We start from the raw sequence: 18,463 nt of genomic DNA on the forward strand, positions 1-18,463 counted from the left end.
AGGCTACAATCCATGGGATTGCAATCAGTCGGATACGACTGAGTGACTCGCATATACACACACACACACACACACACACAAGTGCTCTACGACCAAGCACGCAAGTTGAGGCTTGCCAGTCATATTTCCTCTCAAAAAATTAAATGAAAAGCAAAACAAAATTAAGCAATTAGCTAGAGCTGAGGATGATAATAAGTTGAAGGTCAAACTGTAAAGTGAGAGACCAGATGGCCAGCAAAAACATGAAAGGAATTCCTGAAGTGAACACCATGAGGAAGAGAAGACATGGGATTATCAAAGTAAAAAGATGCACAGAACACTTACAGCACCAAACACTGACAAGGGTGTAGAGTGTCCTTGCTGGCAGGATGCAAAATGGCACAGCCGCTTTGCAAAACCGTTAGGAGGCTTCTTAAAAAACTAAACATAGTCTCATAGTAAAGATTCAACAATTGCACTCTTTGGTATTTACCCAAAGGAGCTGAAAATTTATGTTTTCAACAAAACCCTGGCACAAGGATATTTATAGCAGTTTTATCTACAACTGCCAAAACTGGTAAGAAATCAAGATGTCCCTCAGTAGGAGAACAGATAAACTATGGTACACTCAAAGGAATACTGTCGTTGTTCAGTTGCCAAGTCATGCCTGACTCTTCTGTGACCCCATGGACTGTAGCCCACCAGGCTCCTCTGTCCATGGGGTTTCCCAGGCAAGAATACTGGAGTGGGTTGCCATTTCCTTCTCCAGGGGATCTTCATGACCCAGGGATCGAATGGAGATCTTCTGTTTGGCAGGTGGATTCTTTACCACTGGGCCATTAGGGAAGCCCTGTGAAAAGACATGGAGGAACCTTAAATGCACATTACTAAGTGAAAAGAGTCAATCTGGAGAGACTACAAACTACATGGTTCCAACCATAAGACATTCTGAAATAGGTGAAACTATGGAGACAGCAAAAACATCAGTGGTTGCTAGGGGTGGGGCAGGGAGGAAAACATGGATGGATGGATGGAGCACAGATTTTCAGGGCAGTGAAAATGCTCTGCATGATATTATAGTGATGGATATATGTCATTATACATTTGTCCAAACCCACAGAAGGCATGACACCACGAATGAACCCTAAGGTAAACTATGGACTTTGAAGGACTAATGTGTCGATGGAGTTTCATCAGTTGTAACAGACGCACCACTCCGATGGGGATGCTGATCACAGGGAGGCTATGCAAGTATGGGGGCAGGGGATACATGGGGACTCTTTGTATCTTTCTTTCAATGCTGTGAATCTAAAACCGCTCTAAAAAAAGCAAAGCCTTGTAGCTGGTTCACTTCACTGTACAGTAGATACTAACACAGCATTGTAAAGGAATTATACCCCAATAAGAAAAAGGAAAGTCTTTGAAAACTACGCAGAGATGCAAAGTCACAGTGAGAGAGACCAAGAAGCCACAAAGAAAACAGAGAAAGCAGCCCAGTTAAATCTCAAGAGCCCCTGATTTCATCTATACCCTTAATGCAAACTTTCACTGAGTTACTCCTTTTCCAGGGAGCTTCTGCTCCCTGCAGCCAAGAGTGCTATGGAACAGGAATGGGTTCTAGAATCACCAACTGTTCCTTGGAGAAGACATGTGATTAACTATGAAACCTTCATAAGTGCGGGGCAATGACGACGCTCCTATCCTGACACTGCTAACTGAACCCTCCAGTGACAGTTTAAAGATTCATTCTCAAAAAAAAAAACCAAAAAAAAACAACGATTCATTCTCATTCATTCAGAGACCGAGTCTAACTTCTCTCCTCCTGAATCTGAACTGGCATAGTGCTTGTCTGACCAACAGAATGAAGCAGAAATGCTATTTAAAGCTAGGCCATAAGAAGTTTTGCAGTTTCCACCCAGTACTCTTAGAATGCTTGTTTTGGGGAAGCATTCTCTTAGAATCAAGCTGCCAAGGTTTGAAAAGCTCAGGCTACAGCGAGGAACCTAGTAGGTGCTCTGGACGAGAGCCCCAGATGCTCCCAGGCCAGAGTAAGCATCAGTACCAGCCACACGTGGGGGCCATCCGGCATTCAGTACAGCCTTCAGACGATGCCGCCAGCTGCTGTCTGCCCATCACCACACGGACATCACAGGGAAGAACTGCCCCAATGCACCCAGTCAGCCCACAGAACTGGGAGAAACAGTCGTAAACTGCTGCTTGAAGCCACTACTGCTTCAGGATGACTTGTTACACAACAACAGAGAGCCAGAACATCCTTCCTCCACAGTGATGGAGAAACACTGACATCATTCCCATTAGGAAGAAGAGCAGGAGCGGGGACAGTAAGGCAGGTAGGGAGCTGGTGTACTGGCGGCGGTGGGGCGGGGTGGGTTACAATTTTAAATTTACACAGTATTTGGCACGAGTTTAAATGGTAGGCTTGAAGAAATGACTTCCGGGAAGTAATTCCAAGTTGCATTAATACTTGGTTAAATAAATATACCACTCCAGTGGATGAACTTACCACGTACTATACAGAGCAAGGTTAAGTCAGAAAGAGAAAAATAAACATAGTATATTAACACATATATATGGAATCTAGAAAATGGTACTGATGAACTGTCTTGAGGGAAGGAATGGAGACATAGAAGTAGAGAACAGATGGACCTGTGGACACAGTAGGAGAGGGAGTGAGTGGGATAAATGGAGAAAGTACAATCAACACATATACACTATCACATGTAAGATGGAGAGCTGGTGAGAAGTCGCTATGCAGCATAGGGAGCCCAGTCTGGCACTGTGTGTTGACCTAGAGGGATGCAATGGGTGAAGGGAGGGAAGCTCAAGAGGGAGGGGATATATGTACAATTATGACTGGTTCCTGTCGTATGACAGAAACCAACACAACACTGTAAAAATTAAAAAAACAAGAAATAAATATACAGTTCCAACTATATTTATGCAAAATCCTATAAATCCACACATCTCTAAGACAGACTTACTGTATGCCAGCCACACTACAGCATTTGAAAATAATATTCCCATTTGCTATTCTTTTCTTCCAAGCAAGGCACACAGCTGCACTAGTAAGAAAATACGCAAAGGCACCAGTACAGGAATGTCTGGGTCTGTGTTCTTGTTCCACTGGGTCAGGACAAAGCATCCAAAAGCAAACACTTATCTTGCTTCAGGATATGCTCAGATGTTACCACAAGTATAAAAAGCAGGCGTGGGAATGAAAAACACCAACTTCAGGATAGGTCTATCTTTTGGGAGATTGCAGGGGGGAGCTATTGGGACAGGTACATGTGGGCTTCTGGCTGCATTTGTCAAGTGTGACATCTTAAGCCGTAGGCACACGGGTGTCTGTGTCTTTTTTTTTTTGAAATCATAAAAACGAATTGTAATTGAATGTAAAGCAAAAAAAAAAGTTATAAAAACATCCCTTAAAAATGGTATTTTGATACACAGCTGTACACACAGGCATAAAAATATCATGTATGTGGAAACTACCACAGTAATGGGAATATAGGCAACAATATTAGGGTAATACTTGCTTCTGGGGGTGAGCAATTAACTTACTGAACAGAGACATATTAATACATCTTTTGTTACTTGAACGGTATTGACAGGAGCTATTTCAATATTCACTTACATAACAAATCAACTGGCCATAAGCATTAATTTCTGCAAAAATCCCCCAGTCAACCATGTGTTAAGATTGCTCTTCATGTCATGCTTTTCCATGAGCATATTCTCACCAATCCCTTTCAGAACCAATGATGTGAACACATTAATTATTTTTTTCTCTTAAAATGAATAAACACTCCCATAAGCATTAGACAGATTCAGACATAAACACACACAAATGTACATGTATATATCTTGATGGGAAAATTACCAACGGCAATTTTCAAAGAACTAGAACAAAACACCTTAAAGTCTGTATGAAGACACAAAAGACCCCAAAGAGACAAAGCCATCTCAAGACTTAAGAAGAATGGAGCTGGAGGAATCAGACTCCCTGAACTCAAACTATACTACAAAGCGACAGTCATCAAAAACGTACAGTGCTGGCACAAAAACAGATCAATGGAACAGGACAGAAAGCTCAGAAATAAACCCACGGACCTACAGTCAATTAATTTATGACAAAGGAGGCAAGATTCTACAGTGAAGAAAAGACAATCTCTTTAAGAAATGGTGCTGGGAAAAAACTGGACAGTTAACATGTAAAAAATGAAACAAACAAACAAAAATGAAACAAAACATTCTTTAACAACATACACAAAAATAAACTCAATATGGATTAAAGACCTAAATGTAAGATCAGATACTATAAAATTCTTAGAGGAAAACATAGGGGCAGAACATTTTTTGACATAAACTGCAGTATCTTTTTTGCAGTTTCCATTACTATCTTTCCATTACTCCTAGAGTAATGGAAATAAAAACAAAACAAAACAAAAAACCCCAAATGAGATCTAATTAAACTCAGAAGATTTTGCATAGCAAAGGAATCCATAAACAAAAGACAACCCACAAAACAGCTGAAAATATTTGCAAATGATGTGACCAATGAGGGATTAATCTCCAAAATTTACAAACTGCTCATGTGTCTCAATATCAAAAAAGGCCAAACAATCCAATCAAAAGATGGGCAGAAGATGTAAATAGATATTTCTCCAAAGAAGACATACAGATGATCAACAGGCACATGAACAGATGCTCAACATTGCTAATTATAAGAGAAATGCAAATCAAAACTACGAGATACCACCTCATATTAGTCAGAATGGCCATCACCAAAAAAAAAATCTACAAACAATAAATGCTGGAGAGGACATGGAGAAAAGGGAACCATCCTACACAGCTGGTAGGAATGCAAATTGGTACAGCCACCATGGAGAACAGTATGGAAGTTCCTTAAAAAACTAAAAATAGACCTAACATATGACCTAACAATCCCACTCTGTGCATATATCCAGAGAAAAACATGGTTCAAAAGGATACATGCACCACGATATTCACTGAAGCACCATTCACAATAGCCAAGACACGGAAGCAACCTAAATGACCATCGACAGAAGATGTGGTACACGTGTACAATGGACTACTACTCAGCCATAAAAAAGAGTGAAACAATGCCATTTGCAGCAACAAGACGGACCTAGAGATTATCATTCTAAGTGAAGTTAAGTCACATAAAGACAAATACCATATGATACTGCTTACATAACAGAATCGTTTAAAAAAAAGGATACAAATAAACTTATTTACAAATCAGAAAATGGAGGAGGAAATGGCAACCCACTCCAGTATTCTTGCCTGGAGGGTTCCATGGACAGAGGAGCCTGGCGGACTACAGTCCGCGGGGTTGTGGAGAGCAGACTCGACCAAGCGATTGAGCATGCATGCACGAAAACAGAAACAGACTCATGGACTTAGAGAACAAACTTAGAGTTAACGGCGCGGTGGGGGATAGAGTATGAATTTGAGATCAACATGAGCACACTGCTATTTTTAAATAGATAACCAACAGGACCTACTGTATAGAACAGGGAATTCTGCTCAATAGTCTGTAATAACTTAAATTGGAAAAGAATTATAAAAAGGATACATACATGTATATATATAACTGAATTACTTTGCTATACACCTAAAACTAACATAATACTGTTAATCAACTGCACTTCAATATAAAATAGAATTTAAAAAAGAAAGAAAAATACTGTGGACCCACTGTGCTCGGTAGCATTTAACTCTTTGTGACCCCATGGACTGTAGCCTGCCAGACTCCTCTGTCTACGGGATTTTCCAGGCAAGAATACTGGAGCACGTTGCCATTTCTTCCTTCAGGGGATCTTCCCAACTCAGGGGTTAGACTGGCGTTGCCTGCATCTCCTGCATTGGCAGGCAGATTCTTTACCACTGAGGCACCAGGGAAGCCCATTATCACAGGACTACTGTTCAAGAAGTATATGTGCTTGTCCTTCCAAAAATTACTGCAGAATACTATTAATTTTTATTGGTAAGCAGATAATTTTTTACTAAATACAAGCTTTATAGAATGGAGGTTTATCCTTTTTTGACATTTTTTCCCAGTGAATATAATTTCTTTTCATTTCAATGTGGATTTTCATGCCAAATAGATCAGACGGCTAATCTAATGGTGCCATGATGGAAACATTTGTGTCTCCTTTTCAGACAACCTTAAGAACAGAAGATCAAAAACCAAAGACCCCAGTGCCTTCAGGATTTCAAGTCTCTATTCCACTAGAATAGGCAAGGGATTTGCTTGAATTGAGGACTATAACCTACAGACCACATGGCACCATATATGTTATTTTTTCCTAAAGTAGCAGCAACACCGCAATCACAACAACATACTCAGAGATGACATGTCAGGTTTAAAGTCACTGGGAACCTAAATGGAGATGGGTAGTGGCGACAGGTCCTCTGTCCTCTGCCCCATATCCTGAGAGCCTCCACCTTTGCTGACCATGACCACCCCAGAGCAGTCTCCCTCCTGGACTGAGCTCCCAACCCAGGAAGGAAAGAAAGGCTGGAAGAAACAGACAGTATACATACCTTATGTAGGAACACTCGAGGCTCCAGGTCTCTGTTAAAACTCCTACAACTCTTAGTCTAACTTAGAAAGCAGAAAACCAGAGTAAACACAGCAAGCATAAACCAAAAGGCCCCTTTCACACTAAGAGTTTGTAAATCCCAGTCTCAGCATCTAGTGTATTGATTATATCACTACTGGTAAGTGTCAATCTACAAAAACACCCAGAAAACTGAAGTCAAACTTTTAACAGTGCTCTAAACTAGTGCGGGGGTGAGGGGACACAGCATTAAAGAATCCACCTCTAGTGCAGGAGACTGGAGTTTGATCCCTGGGTCAGGAAGATCTCCTGGAGTAGGAAATGGCAGCCCACTCCAGTATTCTTGCCTGGGAAATCCTATGGAAAGAGGAGCCTGGTGGGTTACAGTCCAAATAGTCACCAAGAGTAGGACACGCCTGAGCACAGCACACAGCACAACTAGTGTGGTAAGTGAATTTACGGCTAGATTCATCATTTTATGTACATCAATGAAACAGAAGAGTTTTTTTTTTTTAATCTCTCAGTCACAGATTTAATTATCTTAAAAATTAACGAATGAGATCAATTTTATTCTTTCTCCTCCAACCTTTTCCTTCAAATTTACTATAATTTTTGTTGTCTTCCTAATACATATCTTATAAAACAAGTCTTAGTTTAGCTAGGAGACAGTTAAGGTTAGGAGACAAGGACCTCCTTGCATCTTACCTCTGTTTTTGTAGAAAACAGATTATAAACCAAACACACACACAAAAAACCATCTTCAAAGAAACCAGAATTTGGGGTTATAAATGGAAAAGCCAGCCATGTATGCTAATCCTCTGTAATAATAAAGCCAGGTGAGCTCCCGGGGCTGGGCGATGCTTGGGTGAACTAAGGGGAACTGCCCATGCGACACCATCTTTTAAACTCTTTGTTGTCCAGGCTGGCCAGTAAGGCAGAAACACTCTCACAAGGACCCTCTAAGGGGGCATGTGACGGGCTCTGTGCATGGGGACACAGTCACCAGAGCCTGCAGAGAAAGATGTGGGTACTACTTCCAAAACACACGCTGAATGGAACCAGCCACCCACTACTCAGAGATCTAAAGGACCTAGACTGTTTGCCACCTACAGGATTGCTTACCTGAAAAATAAACTCTTACTTCTTAAAGCAATGGCATGGGGTAAGGAGGGGCAGGAGGAATCAAAACAGGAGACTTGAAACACGGAGGACCACTGTCTCCCCAACCTTTGAGATGAAGGATGGCAAACCTCATTTCGCAGATATTTTAAGTAGCTGTAAAGCCCCAGTGGCTCCAACTTTAAGCCTGTGTTTAGATCAGGTTTGAAAAGGGGCTGTACCACTTTACAATAACTAGGCACCACGTCTGATGCCAATCGGTGCTTTGTATTTGAAATGGGCGACCACAGACGAAAAACAAGACCACCTACGGCAGGCGATACGTGCCACGACCAATCTCCTTGGCACCCAGGCCTGTGTGTGGGCAAAACGCTTTCATAAAAAGAAAATAAAGCTCAAGATTATTGCCAAAAATCTTGAGTAGTATCACATAGTTAGTTTTCCACTTTAAATTCTTACAGAGATATATAATCATGTCTTTTCAGCAAGCTTAAAACCTGACTTAAAAAAAATAACAAACCTACCTGACCTACTGAAATGGCCTGTTCTCTTGGGCCCCTGGTAACAGCCTGGAGGATAGACTAAATATAGCCCATGGTCATGCCTATTGAAAATTAGAAAATCTAGTTATTCAACTGGAAGCTATCATTGTTTTAAAGGAATACTTACTGGCAAAAGCCATTTCTGCAACTCCTCATATTCTTTTTGATTATTATTGTGTGTCCTTTTCACTTAGGACATTAAAGGCTGCCTTTTTCCATCCTCAATGCTCCTAAAGTTACAGGACAAGGGGATCTTACCTGGCCGTCTCTGACAGGTCAGTGATCAAACAGAAAGAGTCAGGCCAGAGCCAAATTCCGTCCACCTCTTAAGAATCACCAGAGGCTAGGACTCTGTTGCTCCTGCTACACTCAGGGAACCCCATTCAATGTTAGGACAATAAGCCCTCTCTAGACAAAGGTTTAATATTCTCGGGTGTTTTCCCAACTTGTAAACTCAATGACTTCTCAAGAAAAGATCATTTTATGATCACCAATTCCTGCACAGAACAAGCGAATTAAAAAAAAAAAAGTGATCTCATCTTTTGTACAAGAAACACAGGTTTAGATGGAAAATATACCCATATTTATTGCCCCAGTGATCAAAGACTGTTTACTTAACCAACCGTATCTTTAAATAGCACCCGTCTTTGTAGAAGAGTTTAACTTACTTAAGGTATTTACATTCACATGAACAAACCCGTACGTGAACTAAAACAAGACTCGATGTTTTGCCGAGCTCGGGAACAAGATGCAGGTCGTTCGTCCACATAAAGAAATACTCATTCCAAGCGTTTCTGACAATGCAGAGCGCACTCTGCCCATCACCCCCCACCTCCTTCCCCCGGAAGCACGGGGAGCCTTGAAGACCTGCTGGCGTGTGTGAAGTAAAGCAAAGCAGAGGGCTATGGCTGCTGGCTTCAAACTACAAATTCCAGTGCCTGACCCAGCAGAGGGTGGCGTGAGGAAAGACTGCGTGAAAAATAAAACTCCAGGAAAGGTCAGCAAAGATGTGCTCAAAGGCCAAACACTTCTGCCACAGACGACTTCTATCGCAGAACCAGCTGCAAGCAATGGCGGATTTAACACGCACGACTCAACAGGCAGTAAGACCAGAGACGTTTACCCCTTCCACCTCAGGAACGGCCGCCTGTCTAGGAAACGCCAGGGTGCCCTAGTAGACAGTGCCCTTGAGCAGGATCTGTGGGGAACAGAAGCCTTAGTCCACACTTGGGTAGCATGGAAGGGCTGTGTATATGAAACAGGTCTTTTCAGTGTTGAGATCCGCAAAAGGTACTTACACAGCCTCCGGCAAGAATTTCTGCTGCCAGTGGGACTGAGCCATCTTTGTGCATAAATTTATCCCTCACAAAATCATTCACCTTGAAGAAAAATATTTAGAGAAGCTGATAAAAAATATAGAGACAGTCATCAAACACACATATACAGCTGTACATAAATGTTATTTTTCTTTCAGTGTTTTGGAGTAATCATAAACTGAATAAAAGAACAATCTTAAGACTTTGCTCTTGATCTCATATACGTCGTTTTTGAAAGTTAGAATATATAGATGTGCATTCCTGATGTTTGGAGGAGAAAGAAATTAAGAGAGGTGGTTTAACAAGCCTAATTCATATATGTCTGCAATTACCGTAGCCTAGAAAGAGAGACATATTAACAACAGAGACACAATTAAAACATACATTTTATAACTTAAAAACTTTAGAAGATTTGATTAAAAATCACTTTCAAGTCTTCTAACGATTTAATCTCAAACAGCTTCATCACTGAAACACATTTAGCTGAGCAGATCTTTCAGCGTGGTAGAAATTCAGCATCTAAGAAATATCTCAAGGATTCTCAAAGAACATCAAGTGCATTAATTAATTAAGTACAATATTCTCAAAATGGTGTATACTACAAGCAATTTTAAGGATCAATCAGAAGATTAACTGTTCCACAGTCTCACATCAGAAGATGATAAAAGGACAATTTCAGCACCAACACTACACAGCCCAATCCAGAGGGAAGGTTTAACTCTCCGGGGCTTTATGACCTTAGTGATGAAAATGTGATCACTGACCCGTTCCAGAAATCCGTACTAACTACTTACCACCTGTCAGATAAGAGTCAGGCACTGGAGAACCAATGTGATGGAGCACCAACTTCAACCAGAACTCAGACTCCTCAACCTGTTGTTCTGGCAAATGTTATGCAATACACCTCGAACAAATTCTCTACTTGAGTACTTGTGTACTTGAGTGATATGTTTTGGAGTCAGAGAAAAGCTGCTTTTGGATTCTAGCTTTCCCACAGACGAACTGTGCAAATGCAGGCAAATACTTCACCCCCGTGGGCCTCACTCTCCATATCTGAAAACTGTCCACAGTGCTCTGAAGATGAAGGCAGCCCCAGGTAAAACGTGGAAGCAGCCGGCACAGTCAGCACTGAAGGAGACGCAGTTGCTGCCGCTGCCCCTGCTATGATGATGATAATGGTGACAACCACCAAAAATCTTGCTCAAATACATTATCACATTTTCGGATGCTCAGTGTTACCTTGGGGAATAATAAAAAGCTCTGTGTGGGGACTGCCCTACCTTCAAATCAGTTAGCGCCTCTGAGGAAACAGACCTGCTATTTCACGTAAGAATCTCTGCTAGATTCCTGAATATGTGCAAACTACCTTCATCAGAAGCATCAAATCAAAAGACTTACTGTAAGTTTTATGGCCTTCTCTGGGGCGACTCCCAATAACTGTGGCAACAGACCTGAAAAACAACAAAAAGTAGAAGCATTTTAAATAAATTAACAGTGACTAAACATATCAACAGCTCTAAAGAGGGGATCACCATGTAAAAACCGGGGCAATCTGGGCTGCAACTTTCCGTTCTTACCTTTGACGAGAATACTCGAAACGGAATGTTTAGGTACTAATGTGTGAGAGCCAGGTCTGAGCAAACTCCCTCTCACATTTTAGATCGTTTGCACGTTGGGTAAGTCAACAGTGTTAGTGAATCAGGAAATCTCATTATTCACAAATTTGCTCTTTTCCTTCCTGCCTCTTAAATAAGTAGACTTTAGTGAATATATTCTTTTTTTTTTTAAATGCTTTTCTCATCTCCCCACCCTGCTCCCTCACTGCCCACAGTTCAGCCATTTATATGCTCAGCAACTAGGACTTGGTGATGAGCACCAGACAGACAAGGTTCCTGCTCTGACCAGCCTCAGATGGAAGGAGGGGAGAGGCCTTCCTGCAAAAGTGACGGTGAGGGAAGCAGGCATTTCGGGGGCGGGAGAGGGGGGGGAACAGACGGGGCACAGACAGCAGGGTGGGAACAAGTCCGTTGTGCGCAGACATGAAGGAGCACATCAGTGCCACCTTGGAAGAGGCGGGCGCAGGGAGACACAGCTGGGGCCAGATGCGAGAGCCGCACCCAAACCAGGACCCGAGTCTGAAAAACTGTAAGTTAGGAGAGAAGGTTTTCCATCTGGAGGAGAGTGATGAGCTAACGCATACTGTCAAATGACTGCTCTGGCTCCTGTGGAAACAAGGCATATTGATGTGCATTGATGTGTGTGGGTGTGAGTGTGTGCGTGTGGAGAGAGGAGAACTGTGAGAGACAACAGTCTGACGGCTAGTGCTTGGTTTTTTTAGTACTAAAAAATCTACCCGATAGAAATGAAGATGGCTATAGAGAGTAGCAGGATGGGGGTGGAGAGGGAAGAGCTCAGGTCTGAACACGTCAGCGGGAGTGGGAATCAATCAGAGCACAAGGCTTCCCAGGTGGTTCGCTGGTAAAGCAGCTGCCGGCCAACATAGGAGATGCAGGGTCAACCCCTGGGGCAGGGACATCCCCTGGACAAGGGACTGGCAGCTCGCTCCAGCACTCCTGCCCGGGAAATCTCATGGACAGAGGAGACTGGAGTGCTTCAGTCCATGGGGTCTCAGAGACACGACTGAGTGACTAAGCAACGATAAGAATCAGCACACAAGGAGGAGGTGTGGTCTTTGACAGGAAAGGGCCACTTCTAGGAAAGGCAGTTATGACAGTATGGTTTCCAGTGGTCATGTATGGATGTGAATGAGAGTTGGATGGTGAAGAAAGCTGAGCACCGAAGAATTGATGCTTTTGAACTGCGGTGTTGGAGAACACTCTTGAGAGTCCCTTGGACTGCAAGGAGATCCAACCGGTCCATCCTAAAGGAGATCAGTCCTGGGTGTTCACTGGAAGGACTGATGCTGAAACTCCAATATTTTGGCCACCCGATGCAAAAAGCTGACTCGCTTGAAAAGACCCTGATGCTGGGAAAGATTGAGGGCAGGAGGAGAAGGAGACGACAGAGGATGAGATGGTTGGATGGCATCACCAACTCAATGGACATGAGTTTGGACAAACTCTGGGAGTTGGTGATGGACAGGGAGGCCTGGTGTGCTGTGGTTCATGGGGTCGCAAAGAGTTGGACACGACTGAGCGACTGGACTGAACTGAACTGAACCGGACCTACATATCTGAGCTAAAATTATCTTTTCATCTGTTCTAAGAAAATAAAATCAAAGACAAGATACTTTTCCTTGAAAACCCAAGGGTCAGAATATATTGTTCCTGGGTCATGCTACTGTCCTTGGGAGGGGCTTCATGGTGTCATCCTTCACCAGTAAGTTCACTTTCCTAATTTGCTATATAAAAAGCTCTGCTTCCAGCCTCTTTGGAGACACCAGCTCTGGCCACACCATCGTCTTAAAGGAACAGTCTACAGCCAAAGTCTCTAGCGCCAGGACTGTGTGCATACAGTCTGCAGATGTGTTTTGCTGAGTAGCACAGGTTTGAAACCTAATTTGAGCTTATTTTAAAGATAAATAGGTAGATGTCTGGGTGGATGACTGGACTGAGGGACTGACTGATTAATGACCTGACAACTCTGGGCTTCCTTCTGACATTATTGCAATCTATCTCCCACTGGGGGAGGCTCCACCCTTTAGACAGGACCCAAGCATCAATTCAGCAAGTTCCCTACCACGCCCTAATGCCAGCATGGCAATAAGGGCAAGCACTGCCCATCATTTTTCATGCTCTGTTGATATCCTCACACTAGAGGAGACATCTCTCTGTGCTTGAGGCTCTGCAAAAAGGGGAGAAAGTAAAGAACTAATGAAACCAAGACAGCTTCATGTTTTAGGAAAAACTGAAGAAAGTTCATTTCATTGTAAAAATAAATGACAAGGATGCTGATGCCAATCAAAATATTCTCTAAAAATACAGCTAACATACTGCTTACTGTCAGGGGCCATTTTAAGCACTTTACTAACACATTTAATCCTTACTCCCTGCAGAGAGGAAACTGAGGCATATAGAGATTGAGTCATTTGTTCTAAGTTGTGCAGATGATAGATAGCGAGATTGGGATTCAAGTCTAAGCCCTCTCCCTCAAGAGTCTATGCCTTTAGACAACACCCAACTCTGCTGGATGGCATCACAGACTCAATGGACATGAGTCTGAGCAAGCTCCAGGAGATGGTGATGGACAGGGAAGCCTGCTATGCTGTAGTCCATGGGGTCACAAAGGGTCGGCCATGACTGAGCAACTGAATTGACTAACTCTGTCCTATGCCTAATATGTGGAGAAGGAAATGGCAACCCACTCCAGTGTTCTTGCCTGGAGAATCCCAGGGATGGCGGAGCCTGATGGGCTGCCTTCTATGGGGTCACAGAGAGTCAGACATGACTGAAGCGACCTAGCAGCAGCAGCGGCAGCAGCATGCCTAATATGCAAACGTGTATCTGCCCTTCCACATCCAGCCTCATTTGTTCACTTACATAACTAACCTGCCTGGATCCTATGATTATTTGGGTTTGCAACATCTTCTCTAGGCAGCCATGTTTGAGCCTCCAGGGCTACAGCTGATTGGACAAGGGCAAGGCACCTAAAGGCGAATAACTGATGAGTTCAGCAACCTGGACTGGCACAAGTGGAGCTACGGAGTGCAGGATCCTTCTCCCAGGAGCATGACAGAGTCATCAGAAGTGGCAGTGTTGCTGAGTTGCTAAGTTGTGTCTGACTCTATGACCCCATGGACTGCAATGTGCCAGTCTTCCCTGTCTTTCACTATTTCCTGGAATTTGCTCAAACTCATGTCCATTTGAGTTGAGGATGCCATCCAACCATCTCATCCTCTGTTGCCCCCTTCTCCTCTTGCCCTCAATCTTTCCCAGCATCAGGGTCTTTTCCAATGAGTTGGTTCTTCCTATCAGGTGGCTAAAGTGTTGGAGTTTCAGCATCAGTCCTTTATAATGAATATTCAGGGTTGATTTTCTATAGGATTGACTGGTTTTATCTCCCTGCAGTTCAAGGAACTCTTAAAAGCATCTTCTCCAGTACGACAATTTAAGAGCATCAATTCTTCAGCGCTCAGCTTTCTTTATGGTCCAACTCTCACATCCATACGTGACTACTGGAGAAAGCACTGCTCTGACTATATGGACCTTTGCCAGCAAAGCGGTGTCTCTGCTTTTTAATACTCTGTCGAGGTTTGTCACAGCTTTTCTTCCAAGGAGCACGAGTCTTTAATTTCATGGCTGCAGTCACCATCCACAGTGGTTTTGGAGCCCAAGAAAATAAAATCTGTCACTGTTTCCACCTTTCCCCCTTCTATTTGCCATGAAGTGATGGGACCAGATGCCATGATCCTCAATTTTTTGAATGCTGAGTTTTAAGTCAGCCTTTTCGCTCTCCTCTTTCACCCACATCAAGAGGCTTTTTAGTTCCTCAGAGGTGAGGAGCCGGTTAACACAGAGGCACAAGCTGAGAAGGTGCCATGTGGCGTGGGAAAAGCAGCCAGTCGAAGCCACGTGTGTGTGAAGGCCAGAAGGAAGCAGAGACTATGATAGGAGAGGAAGGGGACCAGCAGAGAGGAGAAAGTGTGCCAGAAATAGAACAAGGACACCAGAGAGAACACACAGGCTGTGAAAGGTGCCCAGACGGGAGAGTCGGCCTTAACCAGCCTCTGGTCCCGCTGGGGCCAGATCCCAGTGAAACTCCTGCACTGGGATCCCTGTGAGCTCTCGTTTTCCTTCTCTCTCCTGTGAACTTGTACGGAAAGTTCCCCCACGCTCTTGCTAGCTTGAGTACGGCCATGCTCTTTTTAACCTAAATGAACCGAAACAGCACAGAAAATGTGAATTTGGAACCATCTGGGCAAAGCAAGCACTCTTATTCAAAGTAAGCATTTCCTCCTCCTGAACTATACTCACTTATTAATCCTCTACTTACACCATGAGATAATATCTATGAGGAAAAAAAGTGCTATTATTACTTTATGAAAACACAACATTCATTTCTACCAGTAAAATTCAGGGATAAGCTATTTAAACTTCATCTTAACATTCACAATTTCCATTCTACTCTCTACATTCAGGTCAAGTACGGAAATGTTTAGTTAAACATTTACTTGCTGGATGTATTTTTCTCATCATTAAATTGCAGACCAAAACCATAGACGGGTTGATAGCACTGTGATTTACATGATGATCTCTTGTCTCTATCACTACCCAGTGACAGTCTTTTTAAATGACTAATAAAAAACAGCTCACAGAGCCAAATGACTATAGCGTTAGATACAATCACTTCAGCCAGCCTTTTAAGCGATCGAGATTTGTCTTTCTCACTATAAATTTAGTAATGCACTGTGAACAGCAGAGACCAAAACAAAACAATAGAGAAAACCCTGCATTTAAGACTAAATATAGGGCGGCGAATATTTATTTGTTCAGCAAACATTTACCAAATGTTCTCTGTGCCTGGTACTGGAAGAAACTAGGCTGAAATAGTAAGATCTGTGGCGTCCCCTGGAGCCAGTGTCAGTTTAGAAAAAGAGGGAGACCTAGGTGTCTGTGTATGCCAAAGGAGGAGACACAGCACCTAAAAATGGAGTGTTGGGTATCACAGCCCTGGGGCACCAATGCGCTCTGGACCACAGTGGAGAGAACCAGCTATTCTGCCTGCAGGACGGAGCAGGGCATCAGAGGGGAGGAGACACTGGGCTTGATTCTTTAAGGATAAGCAGAGGTTCACTGGAGGAGAGGGACATGGGTAGGATGGACAGCAAGGTGGCCTAGGCAGAGAGAACAGTGTGAAAAGGCACCCAAATCTCAAGTTCATGGCACAGGCAGGGTTGGGGCGAGACCACAGACCTCGTAAACACTCAACAGTAGGAGAGGTAATTCTATGAATCAACAACCGCAGAGATGATGACAAGAGCCGGTATCGGGGGCAATTAGTACATGCCACACACTACTCTATGTGCTTTATGGGAATCAACATGTGAAACCCACACCACAGAAAGTGAAACTGTCAGTCACTCAGTCATGTCCGACTCTTTGCGACCCCGTGCACTGTAGCCCTCCAGGCTCCTCTGTCCATGGAATTCTCCAGGCAGGAATACTGGAGTGGGCTGCCATTCTCTTCTCCAGGGGATCTTTCTGACCCAGGGATTCAACTTGGGTCTACTGCATCGCAGGCAGATGCCTTACTGTCTGAACCACCAGGAAAGCCCCCCAATATGAAACCCACACCACGGAAAGTGTTAGTCGCTCAGTCGTGTCCAACTCTTTGCGACCCCATGGACTGTAACCCACTAGACTCCTCTGTTCATGGGATTCTCCAGGCAGGAATACTGGAGTGGGTTGCAGGCCCTTTTCCAGGGGATCTTCCCCACTCAGGCACTGAACCCAGGTCTCCTTACCATCCTTACCTCCAGGCAGATTCCTTACCATCTGAGCCACAAGGAAAGCCCCAATATGAAACCCACACCACAAGTCAGTAGCAAAAGTCAGCGCATGTCATTTTCATCCCATCAGCAGATGAGGAAACTGAGGCAGACTTCAGAAGCTGGTCCAGGGTCACTCGGCTGGTATGTGGGGCCGTGGGGTTCAACCCAGGCAGTCTGGCTCTAGGGGGTGCTCCTGAGCAGGTACACTGTGCTGCTTCTCCCCAGGCCACACTAAGGGGCTTGGGGGAAAGTCTGGGGAGCTTTTAGAGAAGAAACTTCGAAAAGAAAAAAAGTTTTGGAGGCAGGTGAAGGACAGATGGTAAAGGCAGAGACCCAAGGCAGGAAGCATAATTGGGAGGTTAAGGTAATTTAATATCAGGCCCTGAGTTTCACTGTGTAAAACAAGTAACTTAATCCAGTAAGAATAAAACCAAAGCACAAATCCATTCCTAAGACCTAGGCCAGATGCTGGCACTCAGGGAGGCACTGGATCAGTATCATTCTTGTGGTGGTGACTTTGGGAATCAAGGGTGGCTATGGACAGCAATCTGAGAGCCAGCAGAGATGTGGGCCTTGACACCATGAGTCGTGGCCAAACGCCCCCTGGGAGGGGACCTGACTGCAGGACAAGGGAAGCCAGAGAGCTGGGGATTTCAATAACTTCCTGATTCCCTGACCTCAGAAAGAGGAAGGGTGATGTGCCTCAGTAATGCCTAAAACAGCCAGTCTGATGAAGGCAGCTCAACACAACCACACTGAAGTTTTAAAGCACATGTATGTTTGACATCTGGATAACTCAGCAGAAAAATTAGGCTTCTAATACAAGATGTTTCTGTTGGATTCTGGAAATTCATTTTAACCATTAGAAACAGAGAATGCATGTGTGTGTTGTTTCTGACTTGTCAAAACAGCAGTCTGTTTTCCAACTGCCTCAAATGAAATTTATTAGTGTGGTTAGTGTTCTAATCTTCTCATTTTAGTTCAGCTCCATCAGCACATGCGGCAATGCTTCCTTGGCAAACTCCACCAGAAGGCTGCTAATGCGAGAAAAGATTTACAGGGTACAATATTAATATAGTATTCTGTCCTCAGATTTCATGGGGTTGAGATATAAATCACACTATCCCCTCGGATCCCCGTCCTTCATGCAACTCGATGAGAAGGAACCGAGCAAAAGATGTGGGAGCTAAGCCCGCACCACGAACCTCAACTGCAGGCTTTACGCAGAACCCCCAAAAGGAGGTTTCTGAGAACAGTATGCTGACCAGAGGGCTACTGAGTTGTAGCTTTTACTGAAAAACTTTTTAGAGATGTGTAATTCTAGAATCTCAGGGTGAGAAGGGATGATGAGAGAGACTCATTAATAACAGTGGCATGATCAATGCTATTTGTTCCCAATGGCTTGGAGCACTGGGGCCTTGGAGGTTGACCAACCAGGACCAAGGAATC

General features: G+C 43.6%; 1 protein-coding gene across 3 annotated transcripts in view; it reads right to left on the reverse strand.

Annotated features, from left to right (window-relative positions):
* The window catches only part of SLC25A13 (solute carrier family 25 member 13), a 226,698-nt gene that overhangs the window by 60,182 nt on the left and 148,053 nt on the right, over positions 1-18,463 (reverse strand). For all 3 annotated transcript variants that reach the window (XM_043462657.1, XM_043462658.1, XM_043462659.1), the window contains 2 exons: positions 10,963-11,015; positions 9,547-9,627 (listed from right to left, as the gene is read on the reverse strand). In XM_043462657.1, the coding sequence (XP_043318592.1) occupies positions 9,547-9,627; positions 10,963-11,015 (134 nt within the window). The remainder of the gene's footprint in view (positions 1-9,546; positions 9,628-10,962; positions 11,016-18,463) is intronic.

The sequence above is a fragment of the Cervus canadensis genome, chromosome 3, assembly GCF_019320065.1.
Source record: "Cervus canadensis isolate Bull #8, Minnesota chromosome 3, ASM1932006v1, whole genome shotgun sequence".
NCBI classification, from domain to species: Eukaryota; Metazoa; Chordata; class Mammalia; order Artiodactyla; family Cervidae; genus Cervus; species Cervus canadensis.